The sequence below is a fragment of the Gekko japonicus genome, unplaced genomic scaffold (assembly GCF_001447785.1).
Source record: "Gekko japonicus isolate JY-2015 unplaced genomic scaffold, Gekko_japonicus_V1.1 scaffold255, whole genome shotgun sequence".
NCBI classification, from domain to species: domain Eukaryota; kingdom Metazoa; phylum Chordata; class Lepidosauria; order Squamata; family Gekkonidae; genus Gekko; species Gekko japonicus.
In genome coordinates this window covers 344,669-363,816 of record NW_015160843.1, presented here as the reverse complement: position 1 = coordinate 363,816, position 19,148 = coordinate 344,669, and the positions used below count along the sequence as shown (strand labels likewise).

The window sequence follows — 19,148 nt, the reverse complement described above, 5'->3', positions numbered from 1 at the left end:
CATTTGGAGCAGAGGTCTGTCAGTGGCTATTAGCCACAAGGTATAATAGGAACTCTCAGTCTGGGACAAGTGATGCTCTGTATTCTTGGTGCTTGGGGGGGGGGGGCAACAGTGGGAAGGCTTCTAGTGTCCTGGCCCCACTGGTGGACCTCCTGATGGCACCTGGTATTTTTGACCACTGTGTGACACCGAGTGTTGGACTGGATGGGCCATTGGCCTGATCCAACATTGGCTTCTCTTATGTTCTTATGAGGTTCGTAGTAGGGTAACCCCCGCAAGGAGGTGCAAGGGGATCCACTGGTCTGTGGCCACATGTAATGTCACAACACTTCTTTACTTGAGAAGAATCCAGCATCAGAAATGGATTATACTAATGGACTAGTTACCCAGGCCCATAGCCAGAAAAATTCAGTTGGTGGGGAAGGGGCACTGGGGCAGGGAATTTAATTAGATTACTAATTTTTTAAAAATCCACCCCACCCTGCTGGGCAAAGCATGATGTGGAATCAGCAACTGGACCGTCAAGGGCAGTAAAAGCCAGTGCAACCAGAAGGGTGGACCTGGATTGCAAGCTGTTAGGTAAAGGGATTGTGCAGAGAGAGGTTTGGCTTGAAAGGGAGCAGCTGCCCGCTCCTGAATCTCGGCGGGCTGCCTGAAGGCTGCGCTGCTGGCTGGTGCAGAGGAAGGGTTGAAGGGCTGGCGGTGGCTTTGCATGTGTCCAGGGACTACACAAGAGTGGCCGGGCGAGGCAGTGCTGGGCGGGCAGGCGAGGGAAGGAGCAATGGTGTGCCAACAATGTCTGCAGAACACAAAAAGGACCCCGCCATGGCCTTCAAGAGACCCCCAAGGTAGGCATGTAGGCCTGCTTGCTTGCATGCCCTCCTCACAGGCCCCGCTGAGCCCAGGACTCTGCTGCTCCCAGCCAGCTGTGTGCACACTCAGGGGCACGCTGATTTCGCTCACATGCCAGGGCCCTGCTGGCTGGGTGGCTGGCTGGGTGGCTGACAGGGAAGGGAGAGAGGTTTCTGGCAGCAGGGCTTGCAGGGTATGACTTGTGGGGCATAAGGGGGTGTGGCCCCAAAATGCCCCAATGTAGCTATGGTCCTGTAGTTATCCCATTTAAAGCAACACTATGAATAGCCAAGATAAATATGTATTTTAGCTTTCATATGGGACTGGTCCAAAATGGACCAAAGGTATTAATATTCCTTTGATCTGTTTTCTTTTGGGATAGCAATTTTCATTAACTGAATCACAGCCAATGGGCCTTCTGTCTCATACTGCAAGGAGGACTGTGAGAATTCCTTGCTGTTTCCTACTTGGGGGATATATTTTCTTTGCTTTTAAATTCACCCATATGCGTACTCCTTGGCAGTCTTCTTGAGTCCATCACAAAAGAGCTACAGCATAAGTGTTCTGTTTGGTCCGTCATTTTATTGCTATAGAAATATGCAAACTTTTATTTATTTACTTATTTGTTAAAACATTTCTATCCCGCCTTTCCTCTTGGTTTTGATTTGTACAGAACTGCTTGTCAAGTAGAACTGGCAATATGGCCTATTTCCAACCATACATGGAGGGAACTTATTTGTTCCCCAGTGTTTTGTTAGTGTATCATTGGTCCCGGTCACACGGGCCGTAAAATGCAGGGGGGAAGCGTGGCAGTTTGGCCCGGAGCAAAATAACATGTGGCCGCCCGATCACAGGTCCCGTCGAGGTCCCGTGAGTAGGGGTGAGGTGGCGATCACACGACGATCCTGCAGCGCGGCAAAGAAGTTTTTAACTCCGCATCTTCAGCGGGAAGCCTCAGGTTCGCCATGGGAGCTCTATGCTTCCCAGATCTTGCGGTGTGATCATGCCCGGAAAATCCGCCTATCATCCATCTCAGTAGCGTGGCTAATGCTCCGTGTGACTGCAGCCATAGTATGGCAAGGGGGGCCTAGGCTGAGATCTGCTCTCCAATCTGCCACTAAGCTCACCAGACTGACCTTAGTTTCAGAGGGTAGCTGTGTTGGTCTGCAGGTGAAGAGCTAGACTTGATCCCAGTTGCACCTTGGAGACTAACAATATTTTCAGGACAAAATTCGAGTCCAGTGGCACCTTTAAGACCAACAAAGCTTTATTCAAGGTATAAGCTTCAGATTTTCAGGGTATAAGCTTTGACTCTTGAAAGTTTATACCCCAGTTGCTGGCTTTCAGTTTATGTGGCTCCTAAAGCTGTTCTGGAGATGAAGTCGTTATTTTATGTCAGTGCAATGTTGGTCTGCAGGTAAAGAGCTAGACTTGATCCCAGTTGCACCTTGGAGACTAACAAGACTTTCAGGACAAAATTCGAGTCCAGTGGCACCTTTAAGACTAACAAAGCTTTATTCAAGGTATAAGCTTCAGATGTTCAGGGTATAAGCTTTGGCTCTTGAAAGTTTATACCCCAGAAATCTTGTTAGTCTCTAAGGGGCTACTGGACTCGAATCTAGCGCTTCAGACTGACCTTGGGTCAGTTGCTGGCTTTCAGCTTATGTGGCTCCTAAAGCTGTTTTGAAGATGAAGTCGTTATTTTATGTCAGTGCATTTTTTATCTTGTTTTTCTCTGCTATGAGGACCCAAAGTGGCTTTCATAGCATGGGCTAGATCCTTCAGAGCATTTCTGCAGTCAGAAAGAGTCCACCTGCAAAATGTGTCTTTCACCTTCCCTGATATGCTAATCCTTGGGGTCCCCTCCTCTGTCCCCCAGCAGCAGCAGTTTTGGGGGGCCCATTTTAGGCTGCAGAGATAGAGGGGAGGTAAGAAAGTTGCCCTCTGCAGATGGAATCCTTCAGTCCATAGAAATGATCTGGTGAATCCAAACCAACATCAATACAAATTGAATTTAAAAAACAAAGGTGCACACTTAAAAACAGCCTGGGTTGGCCTTAGAGCCTCTGGGTCATTAACTCAAGCCCATAGGTTGTGAGGCCACACCCAAGGATGAAGTACCTGCAACAGGAGGGAAACAAAAGCTCAGCGTAGATCTTAAGCAGCAGGCAGACATATCCCCACAATTCTTTGGGAGAACTGCTGAGACACTGTCCTGAGCTCCTTAGCAAAAAACTGGGATAAATCTAATTTTCAAAAAGCAAATCAATATGAATATTAAAAGCCTGGTTCCTGATAAACTTTTTAAAAGTTCTAGATGTTTGTTTAAGATTGAGGGCTACTGGTTTGAGGATTTGGTTTATCTAACAGTTTGTAAAACTAAGCAGGCTAGAAAGGTATGTGGCAATTCTGGAGCCAAATAAAGATTTTTATTTATTTTATTTTTTTGCTGCATATGCAAAGCTGTCTGGACAGAGAGAGAGAGAGATGTTTTTACAAATACTTTAGCAGAGTCTCATTGTATTTAGTTTCTGGCAACGCACTTAAGTCCGTTTTTTGCTGGAAAAATTATCTGTCAACTTGGTTTGAGGAGTGATGGGGAAGGAAGCGGGGAGGCTGACTGTTATCTGAGGAATTTTTTTAGGCACTATAAGGCTGTGGGTGGGAGGAGGGGAAGAAAAGCAGAGTCAGATTACTTAGAGGTGGAGCCACCACTAAGGGAAGAGGAAGATGTTAATATCACTCAGAGGGGAAGTGCCTTGTAATCTGATGAGAAGATCCTTTCTAGCATCCAGATTCAAACTCCAAAAGCTTCACTGGTCCCTTGTCTGTCTCTTTATCTTTTGCAGACAAGTGCTAATCTCCTGAAGCTCCACTCCACCATGGCCTCAGGGAATGGCAGTGACCCACCAGACAGGTTAGAGAGACCCAGATCATCACTGCAATTTGAAACAGGTAAAAACCCTTTGGGATCTTTTACATTCATTTGTATTGTTGGAATTTGTACATTTCTTCTGTTTTTGTTTGATGGATTTTGTTTTTTTATAGAAGAGAAGGAGTGGAATATAGCTGCCTGCCGAAGTTTAACCACATGGCAAGCTTAACTTGCAGATCTGTTCCTTTTCGTAGTTTGTTACAACCGTTAGATTTGCTAACATTGCTAGTCACAGCTACCTGTCTTCCTGCTGGATAATTCCTGTGATTTAATAAAATCCTCATTTGTTGCAATGGAGGAAGCAGGCAATGGAGGAAGCATGCACTCTTGCATGAGAATGAGCAAGTCCAGCTCCTTCATCTCCAGGTGTCCATCTTCAATGCCCTCTCCCTCTTCTGCCCTAAAGAGAAATTAATAAAGAAGACTGTTCATGCTGTCTTTCAGACTCTGAACTGGGGCTCCCACCAGTGTTCCCTCTAAGCTGAGTTAGGGTGAGCTAGCTCACAGTTTTTTAGCCTCTGGCTCACACACTTTTTTCTTAGCTCAGGAAGGAGGGCTCCAGAGCAGACTAATGTATGCAGTAGCCAAGTCACTCGCTCACAGCTTTAATGCCAGTAGCTCACAGGGTAGAATTTTTGCTCACGAGACTCTACAGCTTAGAGGGAACATTGGCTCCCGCTCTGGCTTATTTTTTGACAACAGTAGATTGTCCGTTGAAATTCCTGTTGTGCAAATGGGAGTACTGAGGCAAGTGGATAGGACTAGAATTCAGTATTAATTATTTTATAGCATTGTTTAGCATGCGGACTGCTTTATAATTGTTCATTCCAGCCATGGCTGTTGTTTATGTTTTCATGCTAGGAGTTGAGAATGGAGGCTTGGCCACTAGCAAGCTGAAAGTTAGCAGGGATTATTAAGTTCAATAACAGTTGCTTGCCATATGTATAGTATTTTACCTAAGTCCTCAAAGGAGTCCATACTCCATGCAACAGCACTGAAAGATAGGCTAGCATTATTATCTTTTCTATGTTACAGGTGAAGGGTTCTTCCTGTGACTTAAGTGAGAAGGCCCTGCTTCAGATGTCAGGCTGACCATGAATTCACTGGCTGGCTGCCAGTGAGTTCATAGTTAACCTGAGATTTCGACTTCTCACTCAAGACCTTGACTGTTACCCTGTACTGTCTAGGCTGGTCCCATCCAACTAGCACAACACTCATGTACCTTCCATTGGCTGTGCCGCATTCCCTCTTATCTATTCAGGACAGGGTTTATTTTATTTTCTGCTTAGCCATGAGCTGTGTACATTAGCAGCAATGCTATTTATTTGTACCTATTCGGACTTTCCATTGGTAAGCTTCGTGGGGGGGGGCGGTATTGGTTGGGCAGGTCTCCCATTTAAATTCTTCAAGCAGAAGTTTTTCTAGTTTTAGCAATGTACAGAAAAAACAACTTGATCTTTAACAATTATTATTTTAATTCTTAAATCATCTTCAATGTAATCTCCCTTATAAATAAAAGCTGAATGGTGAGAAAAAACAGCCTCTAGAACATTCCACACTGTAACGATATGAGCTTATGTTTGTATTTCTGTATAGTGGTGATGCTGCTTATGTGTGTCTCTAGCATGAATACCTATGCAATATGTATTCAGGGATTGCTGTATGTTGTGTGTTGCTTTGTTCTGCATCTCATGCTTGCCTAGAAATAGGCTGGCCTGGGCCTGCCGTTGCACATACGGACCATGTGCGTCCCTGGAATGTATCCCATGACTCTTTGGGATGGAGAAGACACCAGATGGCAGAGATCAGTTCCCCTGGAGAAAATGGTGGGCTCTGTATCCTTATATGCTGCTGAGGTGGCCCCCATATGACAGCCAATGTGACGTAGCAGTCAGGGCTTCAGAGCATGGGAGAGGCTGCAGGTGTGTGGGGGGTGGAAAGCTGAAGAGTGAGGGGGAAATAAAGGTAGGTTGATGATTGGCTGGGAAGGAGATAGGGTTGCCAACTCCAGGTGGGAAATTCCTGGAGATGTGAGGGATGGAGCCTGGAGAGGGTGAGGTTTCAGGAGGCGTGGGACCTCGGACAGGTACAAAGCCATAGACTCCACCCTCCAAACCAACCATTCCCTTCTGGGGAACCATTGTTTCCAATCTCCAGGTGAGGGCTGGAGATCACTCAAAATTACAACTGTTCTTTAGGTAGCAGAGATCAGTTCCTCTGGAGAAAATGGTGGACTCAGTGTCATTATACCCTGCTGAGGTCGCCACAGCAAATTGACACTGAGTGTCCAAGGCCGGGGCACCCGCCCAGAGCCTCTTTCTGGAGGCCGTTGTATTTATTTCCACAACGGACCATTTTCCTAGTAAGATATTATTACTGTATATCACAGTAAATGCAGTGAAATTGACATACTGTGAGTATTGCAGCCATTGTAAGAACTCTTGAAAAAGAAATTCCACGCTTGTCTACATTAGTCGATCAGGTTAACATAATTAAAACTACCAAAATAGAATTTCACTAAAAATTGTGTTTCCACTGAAGTTTTCCTTAGCAACCATTCTGAATGTAGCATTATGTAGGTGTAAATTATGTCTAGTGCAAGCGTGTCTGTGCTAGATGGAAGGTAATATTCCTGCCTCCTTCCTTCCAGTACAGCCTTCTGTGTCCCCTGAAATCATGGTGGGATGGGGGCAGCAGAACCCTGAAATAGTGGGGGGGGGTTGTGTGAAGTGGACATCAGCCGTGGGAAGGAGGAGATACTGATAACTGCACATAATCCTTCCATGAACAGCAAAGGGGGGTTAGGCTCCAAGTTGTAGTCTCTTGACAGTACTTATTAAAGTACACATACATACACATATCTTCTACATACAATCTAAGGAGATGGGAAAGTTGTGGGATTTAAAAGTTGTGGAATTTTTTCCCCTCTCAAATTTAAAATGTCAATACTACATCTTTAAAAATTTAAATAAAAATCAGGCATTCCAGTGCATATTGCCAGAAAAAGTTTACCTCCTCATACAGAAATTGTATGCCTGGTTCTTAATATTTCCTGTGCAATGTCACTCTGAATCAAGGTTAGCACAGTAGACAGTGCCACAGTAAAGGCCTGAAGTTCCTTTGTAGGCTTAGTACTGCACCTCTTGCAGTTCGTTTGCCTTTTCACCCTATTATTTGCAACTTCTTTCTTTAGGTCCAAATATTCTTCTTGCATATGAAAAAGTTTATGCCACAATAAATCTACTAGGAGCCACAAAACTCCTTTTTGTTTTAAAAACATGTAGAATTCTACATGTTTTCTCTAGCTTTGATAACCCTGGTAATTCTAAGATTTACATATGTTGGCATATCTTCTAAGCATGTACTTAATCCACTAATAGAAATTCATAGATTTCAGGCCTTTGCTAGTTCACCATTTATTTATCCTGATCTTGCATAAATATCCTTTTAAAAATAGATATCCCGGTCACACGGAAGGTTTTGGCCCGGGAGAGGGACGGATCGGGGGCGCAGCAAACAGGCGCGATCTCACCGCAACATCTGGGAAGCGGCACGCACCCGTCCCCGATCCGTCCCTAAAGCCGGAAAACCCACTGCAAAAAAGAACCTCCTACAGAGGAGGACTTACCAGGAACACCGCATCAAGCGTGGCCGTGGGATGGTAGACTGCCAATGACCCTGGTTCCCATTGGAAGTGTTTACACAAACTCCACAGTAACAATTCCTGAAGTGGTAGTCTGTTGCAGCTAAAGTAAACCACTAGTTTGTAGCATCTTAAAGGGCAACAAGATTTTTATTCCAGCATAAACTTCTATGGTGAGCAGTCCACATTGTCAGGTATATGAGGTAGATCCTCACTTGGCAATCACTCACAAACACAAAACCCCCAGATTTAAGAAGGGGAAAAGATATAAACAGCAGAGCTGAAAGCCTTGAAAATGCAGAACATATAGGGTGAGATGCAGTTGTGTAAAATGTGATCAAGGAAAAGTACAAACACTACTTGTAGAAGAAGTAATTTGTTATACAGTTTCTATAGTTCTGCTGAGCTTGTGGACACTTGTAATGACTAGGAAATCTCTGGTCTTTGGAAGATGATTTCAGACTCCTTGATGAATGCTACTTTAGCAGTTTGACACTGAAGCTCCCTTTGTGTAATTTGCTGTTGTAGAAGTAGAATGGTGACTTTGAGATCAGCAACAGTGTGTCTTAGGAGACTGAAATGTTCCCCCCATTTCTTTTTTTTAATATTGCCATTTTTATGTCAGATTTATGTCCCCTTGTTCTTCTACATAGGGAGGGATCTTGTTGCCATATATAGAGAGCAGAAGGGGATTGTTGATGCACAGTAGCATGTTACATATTAGTGAATAAGCCCAAGATGATATAACAGATGATATTGGGTTCTGTCCATAGATAAGCATGTGTACATGATCATCAGTGTTCATGTACCAAGGAAGTTAAGAGAATTATGCCAAATGTATAATCAACAGGGTTTAGTTACTGCTGGTGTTAATACCTCTTGTCATGGTTAACATCTGTCACAGCAGAATCATTGTGGCTGTTTGTAAAAGCAGATATGTAGCCAGTAGTCGCTCTGCAAATTTTTATGACCAGCAGGAGAAAAATAGGTCTGAAGTGTATTGATTCTCATACCACCACTAATATTTGGTCCTCTGGATAGTGACAGTAAAATGAACTGCATAAAGAGGGTCAAATGTGGATCTATTGATGCCAGGACTGTACAATTCCCAGGTGCTTTATTTTATGTCTTTGCTGGAAAACTTTGATATCCCCCCCCCCTTCATAAGTATTTTCAGTTCTGTTGCCAGTACATCAGATCTAATGACTGGCTGATTTTTCTCATTTGACAAGAATGCAGGCAAAGAGGATTAAGAAATCATGATCAGAGTTTATGTAGCAGTGCATAGGAATCTCAAGCACAATTTTGCACAATCAAAATCCCTGCTGAAGAAAAATGTTAAGAACATAAGAAGAGTCCTACTGGATCAGACCAATGGTCCATGTAGTCCAGCATCTCACACAGTGGCCAACCAGTTCCTCTGAACAGCCAACAACAGGGCATGGAGGCTGAGGCCTTCGCCTGATGTTGTCTCCTGGCTCTGGGATTCAGAAGCTTGGTGCCTCTGAATGTGGAGTCACCATGTCACCATGGCTAATAATAATTAGCCAGTCACCATGGCTAATAACCATTGATAGACTTATCCTCCATGAATCTGTCTTTTAAAGCTGTTTGTTCCTGTGGCTATCACTACATCCTCTGGTGGCAAATTCCTCTCTGTGCAAAGTAGTATTTCCTTTTGTCCATCCTGAACCTACTGCCCATCAGTTTCGTTGGATGCCCTCAAGTTCTGGTATTTGGGGAGTGGGAGAAAAAGTTATCTTGTTAACGTTCTTCATCCCATGCATAATTTTATAAGTCTCTATCCTGTCGCTCCTTAGTCCTCTCTTATCTAAACTGAAAAGTCACAGACTCTTTAGCCTTTCCTCATAGGGAAGGTACTCCAACCCCCTAATCATTTTGGTTGCCTTGCCCTCCACTGCACTTTTTCCAGCTCTGCAATGTCCTTTTTTGAGATACAGGGACCAGAACTGTACACAGTATTCCAAATGAGGCTGCACCGTAGATCTCTACAGGGGCATTACAATATCAGCTGTTCTATTCTCAGTCGCTTTCCTAAGAATTCCTAACATACAGTTTGCCTTTTTCACTGCTGCAACACACAGGGGTGACACTTTCATTGAATTATCCACTACGACTACAAGATCTTTTCCCCTCTCAATCTCAACAAGATCAGACCCCATCAGCCTTGAAGTTGGGATTTTTTGTCCCAGTGTGCATCACCTGACAACACTGACCTTTTGCCACATTGTTGCCCACTCACCCAGTTTGTGTAGGTCCTCTTGAAGCTCTTTTCCCCCCTCTATAGATAATTTTATTTTCCCATTTATTTTCTTCTTTTCTCCAATATTTAGCATACAAAATTCTGGCAGTAGTTACAACATATATAATCATATAAACATCTGGTTTTTTAAAGCTTTCTGGTATTATGTCCAATAAAAACAATTCTAGTACAAAACGTATGTCTGTTTCTAGTATTTTTTGTAACATCTCATGTATCCAAATCCAATATTTTTTACTTTTATCGCATGTCCACCATATATGAAAAAAGGATCCAACATTCTGTTTATATTTCCAGCAATCATTTGACATATTAGGATAGACTTTCGCTAATTTATCTGGTGTCATATACCATCTGTAAAACATTTTATATATATTTTCTTTATATGAAATTGCTTTGGTATATTTTATATTAGTTTTCCATATTTTAGACCATTGATCTAATTCAATATTGTGTCCCAAATTTTGTGCCCATCTAATCATTGCACATTTAACCACCTCATCTCGTGTTTTCATTTCTAGTAATGTTACATACAGTTTTTTAACAAGTTTTTCATCAGTATACAACAGTATTTTATCCAGTTCTGTAACCTTTTCATAAAAACCAGTTTGTTTATCTTCAACATATCTGGATTCTAGTTGGACTCTTTTCCACCAACTCCAGTATCTTGTTTTTGGAGTGTATCCTGAGTTTTTAAATTATTTTTATTATCTAACCTCATATTATCTAATATTTTTTAATTATCTAACAAGTCCTCATACCTCCACATTGGATGTCTTATAAATAATCTGGGATTCGTGAAAGCTTCAAGTGGCGACGCCCATTGTAGAAAATATGAAGTAATTAACTGTAATGCTCTCTACATGGGGCTGTCCTTGTCCCAAATCCGGAAACTACAGCTAGTGCAAAATGCTGCGGCCAGGCTTTTGATGCACCTCCCCATGCGGGAGCATATCCAGCCTGTGCTGAAAGCACTGCACTGGCTGCCAATAGCATACTGAATTCACTTTAAGGTGCTGGTTCTTACCTTTAAAACCCTCTGTGATCAGGGACCTGCATACCTGAGGGACCGCCTATTGCTGCATGTTCCCCAGAGAGCACTGCGCTCAGAGTCCCAAAATCAACTGGCCCTCCCGGGCCCCAAAGATGCCAGGCTGGCCATAACCAGGGCCAGGGCCTTTTCAGTGGTGGCTCCATACTGGTGGAATGAGCTCCCAGAAGAGAACAGGGCCCTGCAGGAACTCTTACAGTTCCGCAGGGCCTGCAAGACAGAGTTCTTCCACCAGGCCTTCAATCAAGGAGTCGCAGCAAATACCTGAAAGTGAGCCCTGTTCCTTGGTTTTACCATCAACAGTCCGTGCCCACTGCATAAATAAATAGACCAAGATGAGCTGGCCATCAAGTTAGATCACCTGAACATACCATCGTGACTGTTACCATCACCTAAGCAATGCTATTAGTATTAGACTTACTATTGCTAGCACTTTATGATATTTGGATTGTTTTATGATTGTTTTAAGATTGGTTTTTAATTGTTATTTATATGTTTGAATCTTTTATGTAAGCCGCCCTGAGCCCACTTCAGCAGGGAGGGTGGGGTATAAATTGAACTGATAAATAAATAATTGGATTGCACTGTGCAGTGGGGAAGTTTAGGAGAATAAGGCCTGTTCACATAACTGCACTAGGTTGTGATCTTTGTCTTCAAATAGTTGGTCTCACTTTGTGTACAGTGAGCCAAACAGAAATTGATTAATTTCACAGTTGCCCCCCTTTGCCTCCAAATAGATTCAATTGTGATGATGCAAAAGGCATGTGGTTTGCATGAGTAGATGTTTAAGGTTACATGCATAAGTAGAATGAGGGCTTTATTTAATTACTGTCATAACAACCAATTCATACAAATAGAAAATAATTAAATATAAAATGGGAAACTTATTTTAAACTCACAGATTTGATGAATACTCAGGAATACTCAAGGAATACTCAGCATGAGTTGGTTGGAGCTTTCCATGTGTCTCACTGTGTGTGGATTATAGTCTTTCTGCTCGGGTATGATGATAAATCAACAGACTTGGGCAGCATGAATGCTAGTCTTGTCATGGATTTTCCATAGGAACAACCACAAGATGTGCCAGGCCACAGCAGGAGGATTTGCATGTTGGCTATCATTTATTTTATTTATTTTATTTTATTTGACTTATATTCCGCTCCTTTCTCCACAAGAAGAGCTCAGGGCAGCTCATAATTCCTGTGGTGATGTTAACTAGTATGGACCTGGGAAGGAAGGAAGGAAGGGTGCCCTTGGACCATCAAGCAAAGTTATGCTGGGGACCATGGGGCCTTCATGGGCAAAGGCCACGTAGGACAGGAGCTGTAGTAAGGAGGGAAATTAAAGCAAGTATATCTTTGGATGGGGTTGGGTCTCCAAGACCCCTAAAGGCATGGCAGTATCCCTCTCCCCTTATCAGGCAAGCTTGTTACAGAAGCATCTGATCCATGACAAAGGGTTGCCAGGTCTGGGTTGGAAAATACCTGGAGCCTTTGGGGGTGAATCTAGGAGAGGGCAAGGTTTGGGGAGGGGAGGGGCCTCAGCATGGTGCAACGCCATAGAGTCCACCCTTCAAAGCAGCCATTTTCTCCAGGGGAGCTGATCTCTGTCAGCTGGAGATCAGTTGTAAAAGCGGGCGATCCCCAGGCCCCTGAGGAGGAAACTGGAGTTCAAATAAGAAAGCTGATGATTGCCTCCCCCCAAAGATATGAGGGAAGTGTGCTTCATTGTACTACATCTGTTCCCCACCACCACCTTTGTGCCTCAAGCTACATTCTTCATCTGCCATGCATATAGTTGCATCTTTAAAGAAGTCATTCTGGTGTTATCTGTACGGATAAAGGCCACTGAGGACCAAACTAGACATTTGTGTTTTTAAAGAGCTGGGCCCAGGTTTCCCAGACACAACTCGAGTTCTTGGCAGCCACACAGCAGCTGCAGGGAATGGCTTTTTAAAAATTGAAGGACGGTTTGGGGGGGGGGGGGGTATTTCCCTGATTTTGCTGCTTCATGTTGGCTGCAGTCAGATGACAGGCTTGGTGCACTCTGGCCCCGCTTCTAATTTCTCCATTTTGTTTTGTAACGGAGAGTTTGGATCAGACATCCCACCCTGAACCTGTCTCACCGTGTCACCACTCCATGGTTGACCATTCAGATTATTGCTGCGCAGTAACCACGGAGTGGGTGGTTGGGCAGCATCCTTTTTAAAAAATTGTCATTCGAATCATCACTCCATTTTGACAGCTCTGCGATCCCAGCATTGGTGTTCCAAGCCCTTGTGGGCTTGCTTTTACTGTTTAACAGCCCTTTCCCTCTGCTCTTGTAATTTTATAAACCGGTATTGTGCCTTCTCTTTAGAGGAATGAACGGGACATACATCACACATGCAAGCATGTGCTCTGTCCCTGAGCTGTGTTCCCCTGCCCCTGTCTTGCTGACTGCAACTTTTTCAGTTTGTCCCATAGAACATAATAGAGGACATTACAAACTGATCCTGTTCATACATGAATAGCCGTACCCATTCACTTGCATAGCTCTAGTGCATGGTCAGTTTAATGGTCACCAGAACCAAACAAAGGTTAGTGAAAAGGAGGGCCAATATTAAAAGGTTTTAATATTGGCCCTCCTTTTCACTAACCTTTGTTTGGTTCTGGAGTTTATTGTTAAGTTCAGGTTTTTTCCCTTCTTGTTTCTGCCAGTTTTATGGTCACTCCAGAGTAACTTGTTGTGTCTGACCATTTTTATGTGGTTTTAAATTGTAACTTGCCTGAGAATAGGTGGGTTTAGCCATTCAAATAAAGAAATACTCCAGCTGCACTCTGACGTTATGACTGAGTATGTATGTGACAGGCTCAAATTCCACCCCTTTCTGCTTGCTTCATTCTCTTCCGCCTCTCCTTATGCACAGAGCACTCTTGAAGCTCCAATTTGCTGTGACATCTGAAGGCAGGTGCCTAGAAGATGAACTGGAGTTTGTCCACTCTTCTCCACCCACCCACCCCCCATAGACTTGAATTCTAAACTGGGATTAAACTAAAGTTTAGGTTCCTGCCAATACAGGGGAGAGGTGACAAACCCTAAATTAGGCATGGGGTGGGAGAATTTTTTTTTAGGAAAAATGTTTCTTGAGTGGGGAGTTCTTGAACTCTTTGTTTTTTTATTAACCTTTATTATTGTGTGTTTTGATTGTATCTGTCATCAGAGTTGCATAACCTTACAGCTTCTGAAAGTAGGTCTGTGGTCAACTCCCTCTAGTTGGTGGCTATTGATCTTTGAACAGACAACTTCCATATCATAAGACACCGTGATTATGTCCATGTTTCTAAAAAGGTATCCGTGCATTGGCAAGCTTTAGAGTTGCTTTGCAAACTGGATGGAATAAGGCAGGGTTTGCAGCAGCATAACTGCACAATTGTTCTGGAATTAGACCTACCCATGATCAGTGTTCCCCAAGATCACCTTCCAAAGAAGATCCTTTTGTGGTCTTTCCTTTGCTTAATAGGAAAAAATGGTTGTGACGTCCTCCTTATTGGGGAGGACTGGTTTTACTTTAAAAGTGTTCTTTTTGTTTTGTTCTATTGGGTATATCTGGCTGCCACCAGAAAATTTTAAAGGATTTCCAAACCTTTATGCTTTTACTTTTGTTATCACTGGGTAGGTAGGTCGAGATTAAGGCTCATGAGGAACTATGTGGTCCTGAGGAAGTATTCCTTTCAGAGCTGGTATACTTAAATAAAAGAAGATTTATTGAAATAATTCATAAATAAAAGGGTAGAACAATGTAACCAGTAATGTGAATATTTTGAACAATTGCTTGATGTCTCACACAAGATCTGCTCCCTTACTGACAGGGATCTTTCAGGTAACTTTGTAACACTTTAACTCAAGGTCTTATAAGTTCACTGTTTCTCTCCAAGTTATCAGGACATACAGCCTTTCCTATAATTTGTCTTCAATTAAACTTTCATTTACTTTTTCTTATTCTCTGTAACACAGAACTAACTGCTTGTCTAACTCATTCCCCACACAGAACTTAGAGCTAACCGAACTTCTCTCTGCTTCTCACAGAACTCAGAACTAACTGCCCATTTCCACTGTTTTCATCAACTGTCAAACCTGTAACTGTCACTCCTGACAGACATACATATTCATCCACTCAGAATCACTTCCAAAACCCCTCCCCCTCTCTGTCAACCACCAATCATACCACGCTTGTCTCTCTCAACCACTCTAGTCTATCTATCACAGCCATGCAACCAAACTTTTAAAGAGACACACATACACATAAAACAAGGAATCGCCACAATGGTCATGGCTTGAATTGACCTTTTTGTAAATAGCAAATCTTTGGTAGCATTCTGTGATGTTCAGGAAATCTGGCCTCACTGAGTTTTGACTTGCAGACACTTGAGAAATCACTGGAGCCTCTTTCGCAGGATGCCCTGGGAGCTCCTGCTTCCAGAAGATGATGGTAGCATTGGATGCTTTAAAAAAAAATAGTGATGTAGGTGTTGATTTTTTCTGGCTGTTTACAACACAGGGTGGTTAGGATTTTTGCAACCCTTTCCTACCACACTCATGTTTTGTTTGCTTTTCCGTGTTCTGCACTGAAACTGTGAGTCAGTCTGTTTCATTTTCTGTTTGTCCCCTTCATTTAGTGCAAGGTAATCGTTGGTGTTTGATTTCTCAGAAATGCCTGAGAACTGTTTACATTCAAATAGAGTCTTATTGGGAGGGGGGGTTACATTACTTTTGTGAAGTGACTATTAAGGTTTGCCATCTATGAACTATTTTCTTTGTTCGCTCAGGTTATCGTGGTTGATATCTGTGTGACTTGGTACATAGAGGAGCATAGCTTAGATTAGAATACACTGGGTCATACTGATCAGTTATCCAAATGTTCATTTGAACTGAATATGCTTGTTGGTTGAATACCTCCAGCCTGTCATAAGGAAGAGAGATGATGATGAACCTGAAAAAGAATGGGCAGTGGGGAGAGAATTAATAAACTCTTTCAGTGAAAAATAAAGAATGCTTACCACTTCCATGGCACCTGCAGGCTGACTCCAGGTGTCCATGTACCACTTGGAAATCTACATGCAGTCACAGAAGCTGACTGTCTCCAGCATCACGATGTTGCAATTGTTACTTTCCTGGATACTTGAGCATTTGCAGATTATTTATTTGCAAGTGGTGGACCCACAAAGACTTGGGGGAGGGGCATCTCATTTTCTCCTGTATCCTCTCCCCCATTATTTCCATTTCCCCTTCCCTGAAAGCCCCCGTAGCCTGTCCCCTTTTCCTGCTTCCTACTCGCCTTCCCATCCACCAGCCAATCGACCTTTATCTGCCCCCCGCCCCATCTTCAGCTTTTTCTTCCTTCCTTCTCTTGGGAGCCTCTCCCTGGAAAAGTCTGGCCCACTTGTGTGGCAGCTGCTGGGCTGGGCCTAGTTGCAGAGGGAGTCATCCTTCAAGAGACACAACAGGGGAGGGCTACAGGACCCTTTCCAGTGTTGTTTGTCCTCCAGGTCCCACTGCTCCCCCCCATGGCCTTGCTTTACAAAATCCAACGTTTTGAAAGCTTAGCAAAATCCAGACTGAAGACACCACTCTGTCCTGAAGGTTACCATGGGATGTTGGGCTAGTCATTCTTTCTCATCCTAACCTGCTTTGTGAGCAGGGCTGGTGCTACCGTTAAGGCCAAGTTAGGCGACCGCCTAAGGGTGCAGGTCTCTGAAGGGCTGCAGGGGCCAGCAAGCAGGGTGAGGATGACAGCGAGAGCAGCGCTGATGACGAGCAGGAATCCTCGTCTCCGGCCGCCCCAGGGCTCACTTGATGGGGAGAAAGAGAAGCAAGGAGCCCCATGCCGTCTTGTCAGTTCTGCGCTGATGCTGTGGGCATCTCTCCCCAGTCACCCTCGCCACCCCTCCAGGTGCCCCTGGGCCTGGCATGCAAAGCAGGGCTGGCCGGCCATGGCCTGGGGGACACCCCCCCATGTTGCAGAAAGACGGGAGGAGGAGCCGCTCTTTAGGCTGCCTGTCGATCCACCCAGGGCACATGCCAGTCCTTCTTGACATCCCCCGCCCTTGTGCCTCGTCCCACTCCGTCAGTGCTTCACCATGGGGTGCTGAGGTAAAAGAGCCGCCCCGGCCTTTGGGCTACCCAAAGAGCATCCTGCCTGGTGGGGCTGGGTGGCCATGAGCGTCAGTCCTTCCTTTTTTAATGTAATAGCATATTCCCCTTCTGCCATTTATGTTGGTCTAACTGGACAGTCTATAAATACAAGAGACTAAATGGATACAAACGCAACATTAGAAATGGAAGACAACTGGGGGAGGGGGATTTCAGGCTCTGTGGTCATGCAGATGTAAAGACTTAGTGACTGCAGTTAGCAGGAAAATCTGGCAGACCCCATGGAGAATAAGCTGAGTTGGAATTCACATGCAGATTTGACACTGTCAGACTTGGGCTGAGTAGGGACTTGAGTTGTTCCTCCTTGCAAGTTTATGTGCAGGAATACTCCACACAGTGTTACTTCTTGAATTCTGTTTTGTTACCGTGCTCTTTGTTCAGCCTCGACAGAAGTAAGTGTCACCAGGTCAGCAGTGGTGCAGTGTAGCAGCCGCAGACAGGGCAGACAGCCCTCCCACCCACCTGCCCCTTGTGTAGCTGGCTGGATCCAACCCAGTATTAAGATTTTAGGCAGCCTTTCTCCCCACCTGCAATGGCTTCTGGCAGCCACTGGAGGAGAGTTGTTTCCTACTGCTCATCTTGCCCAGAGGATAAAATCCTAGATCCTCAATTTCTTCCCCCTGGTACTTGTAACAGTGGTGTACAACAATCAAACCTATCGTTAAGCAGTTGTCTGATGACCATCACTTGTAAGGTTGCCAGGCTGCAACAGGCAACCCACAAGAGCATCATGGGAGCTCTAGGATTTACAATGTCTCTATGGTTTCACTGGCAGTGACAGCACATTGGTGCAGCCCCCCCCCCTCCACCATTTCAGATATGAAGCTGCCTTCTACTGAATCAGGTCCACCAAGGTCAGTATTGCCTGTCTCCAGGGTCTCAGGCATCACCAACTGCCCGGTCCTTTTATTTGGAGATGCTGGGGCATAGAAAATAAATATGCCTATATGCCTTGTCTGGAGTGCTGTTTTTATGTCCTGATTTTTTTTAGGACATAAGTGGCTTGGGGCCATTTGATTATGATGTTGCATACTTAGTAGGTGGTGGAGGGTTAACAGTTACAAAACACTACATTAATATCTTTTGAATGTACCCCATTCAAATGTTCCTCCCAGCCTACATAGTTTTGATTTGTGCTGCCCTCTTGTGGTTATTATGCGGACTACCTTGTTCTCGAACCTCCTCCCCAAACTTTCTTCTCTTCCTGCACTGTGGGCCGGAGCATCAGAAGTTCCACCCACCCACCCCTTACAGAAGTAAGGTCTGTGAAACTTTTATAAGTTGTCTGTCTCATCAAATGGCTCCCAAGGGGGTGTACAACAGCAGTGGCAATACATAAAATATACTTTGCAGACCATAAACAGTCTGACAATACAATCTTGAACCACTGTTAAAATCTAAGATTACAGCAGAGAACAGAAGATATGATATCCAAACAGCTAGCTAAAATAACCAAGGGCACACCCACATATACAAATACACACACTCTCTAATTAAAGAACTGGCTAAACAAAATCTTCACCTGGTATTGAAAGCTAGATAAGCTGGGCACCAGATGAGCTGCTGTGGGAAGGGGATCCTGTGTTTACCCAGGCACCGTGACTGCAAGGCTCTGTCCTCCCCAGGGCTGCCTGTGGCCACAGAAAGCAGGGTTTTTTCCTTCCGATCTTAGTCGATAGGCAGGCTCCTTTGGATTTCCTAGCCCTAAGCCATCCGTATTTATTTTAAAACCTTCTGCCCTTGCTTTTCTTCCAATGGGACTCAAAGAAGCATACAAAAGGAACTTAAAACAGCAGTTCAAGAATAAGCACTTTAAAATGATTAATCATAGTAACCCATAGCTAACAATGGACAATCTTTAACTCAGCTACTATAAGCCCCCTAAGAGTCTAAAAGGAATTGCTTGCTGCTGGAAATACGGTGCTCACCTGCAAGAATGGTCATGCCACATTTTTTTTGGCCAGCATACGCTTTGAAGCAATAGAATAGGAACTGGGAATATTCATCCCTCATGGTTAGTCCCCAGCAACCCAGGGTGGGGGTGGGGTTTAAACCCTATCTTGTCTTTTTTTCCCCCCAAATCAGTTTTATTCAATTTTCTCATTAACATTAACAACAGGGTTATGCAAGATAGGCATATACATATAATTAACATATTTTTCGTTATACATACAAAAAGTACTTTAATCAATCT

At 44.0% G+C, this 19,148-nt stretch overlaps 1 protein-coding gene across 1 annotated transcript in view; it reads left to right on the top strand.

The window, feature by feature from the left end:
* BAK1 (BCL2-antagonist/killer 1) overlaps positions 1 to 19,148 on the top strand; it is a 47,002-nt gene that overhangs the window by 19,416 nt on the left and 8,438 nt on the right. The window contains exon 2 of the mRNA XM_015419743.1: positions 3,702 to 3,807. Within this exon, the coding sequence (XP_015275229.1) occupies positions 3,735 to 3,807 (73 nt within the window). The 5' untranslated portion in view covers positions 3,702 to 3,734. The remainder of the gene's footprint in view (positions 1 to 3,701; positions 3,808 to 19,148) is intronic.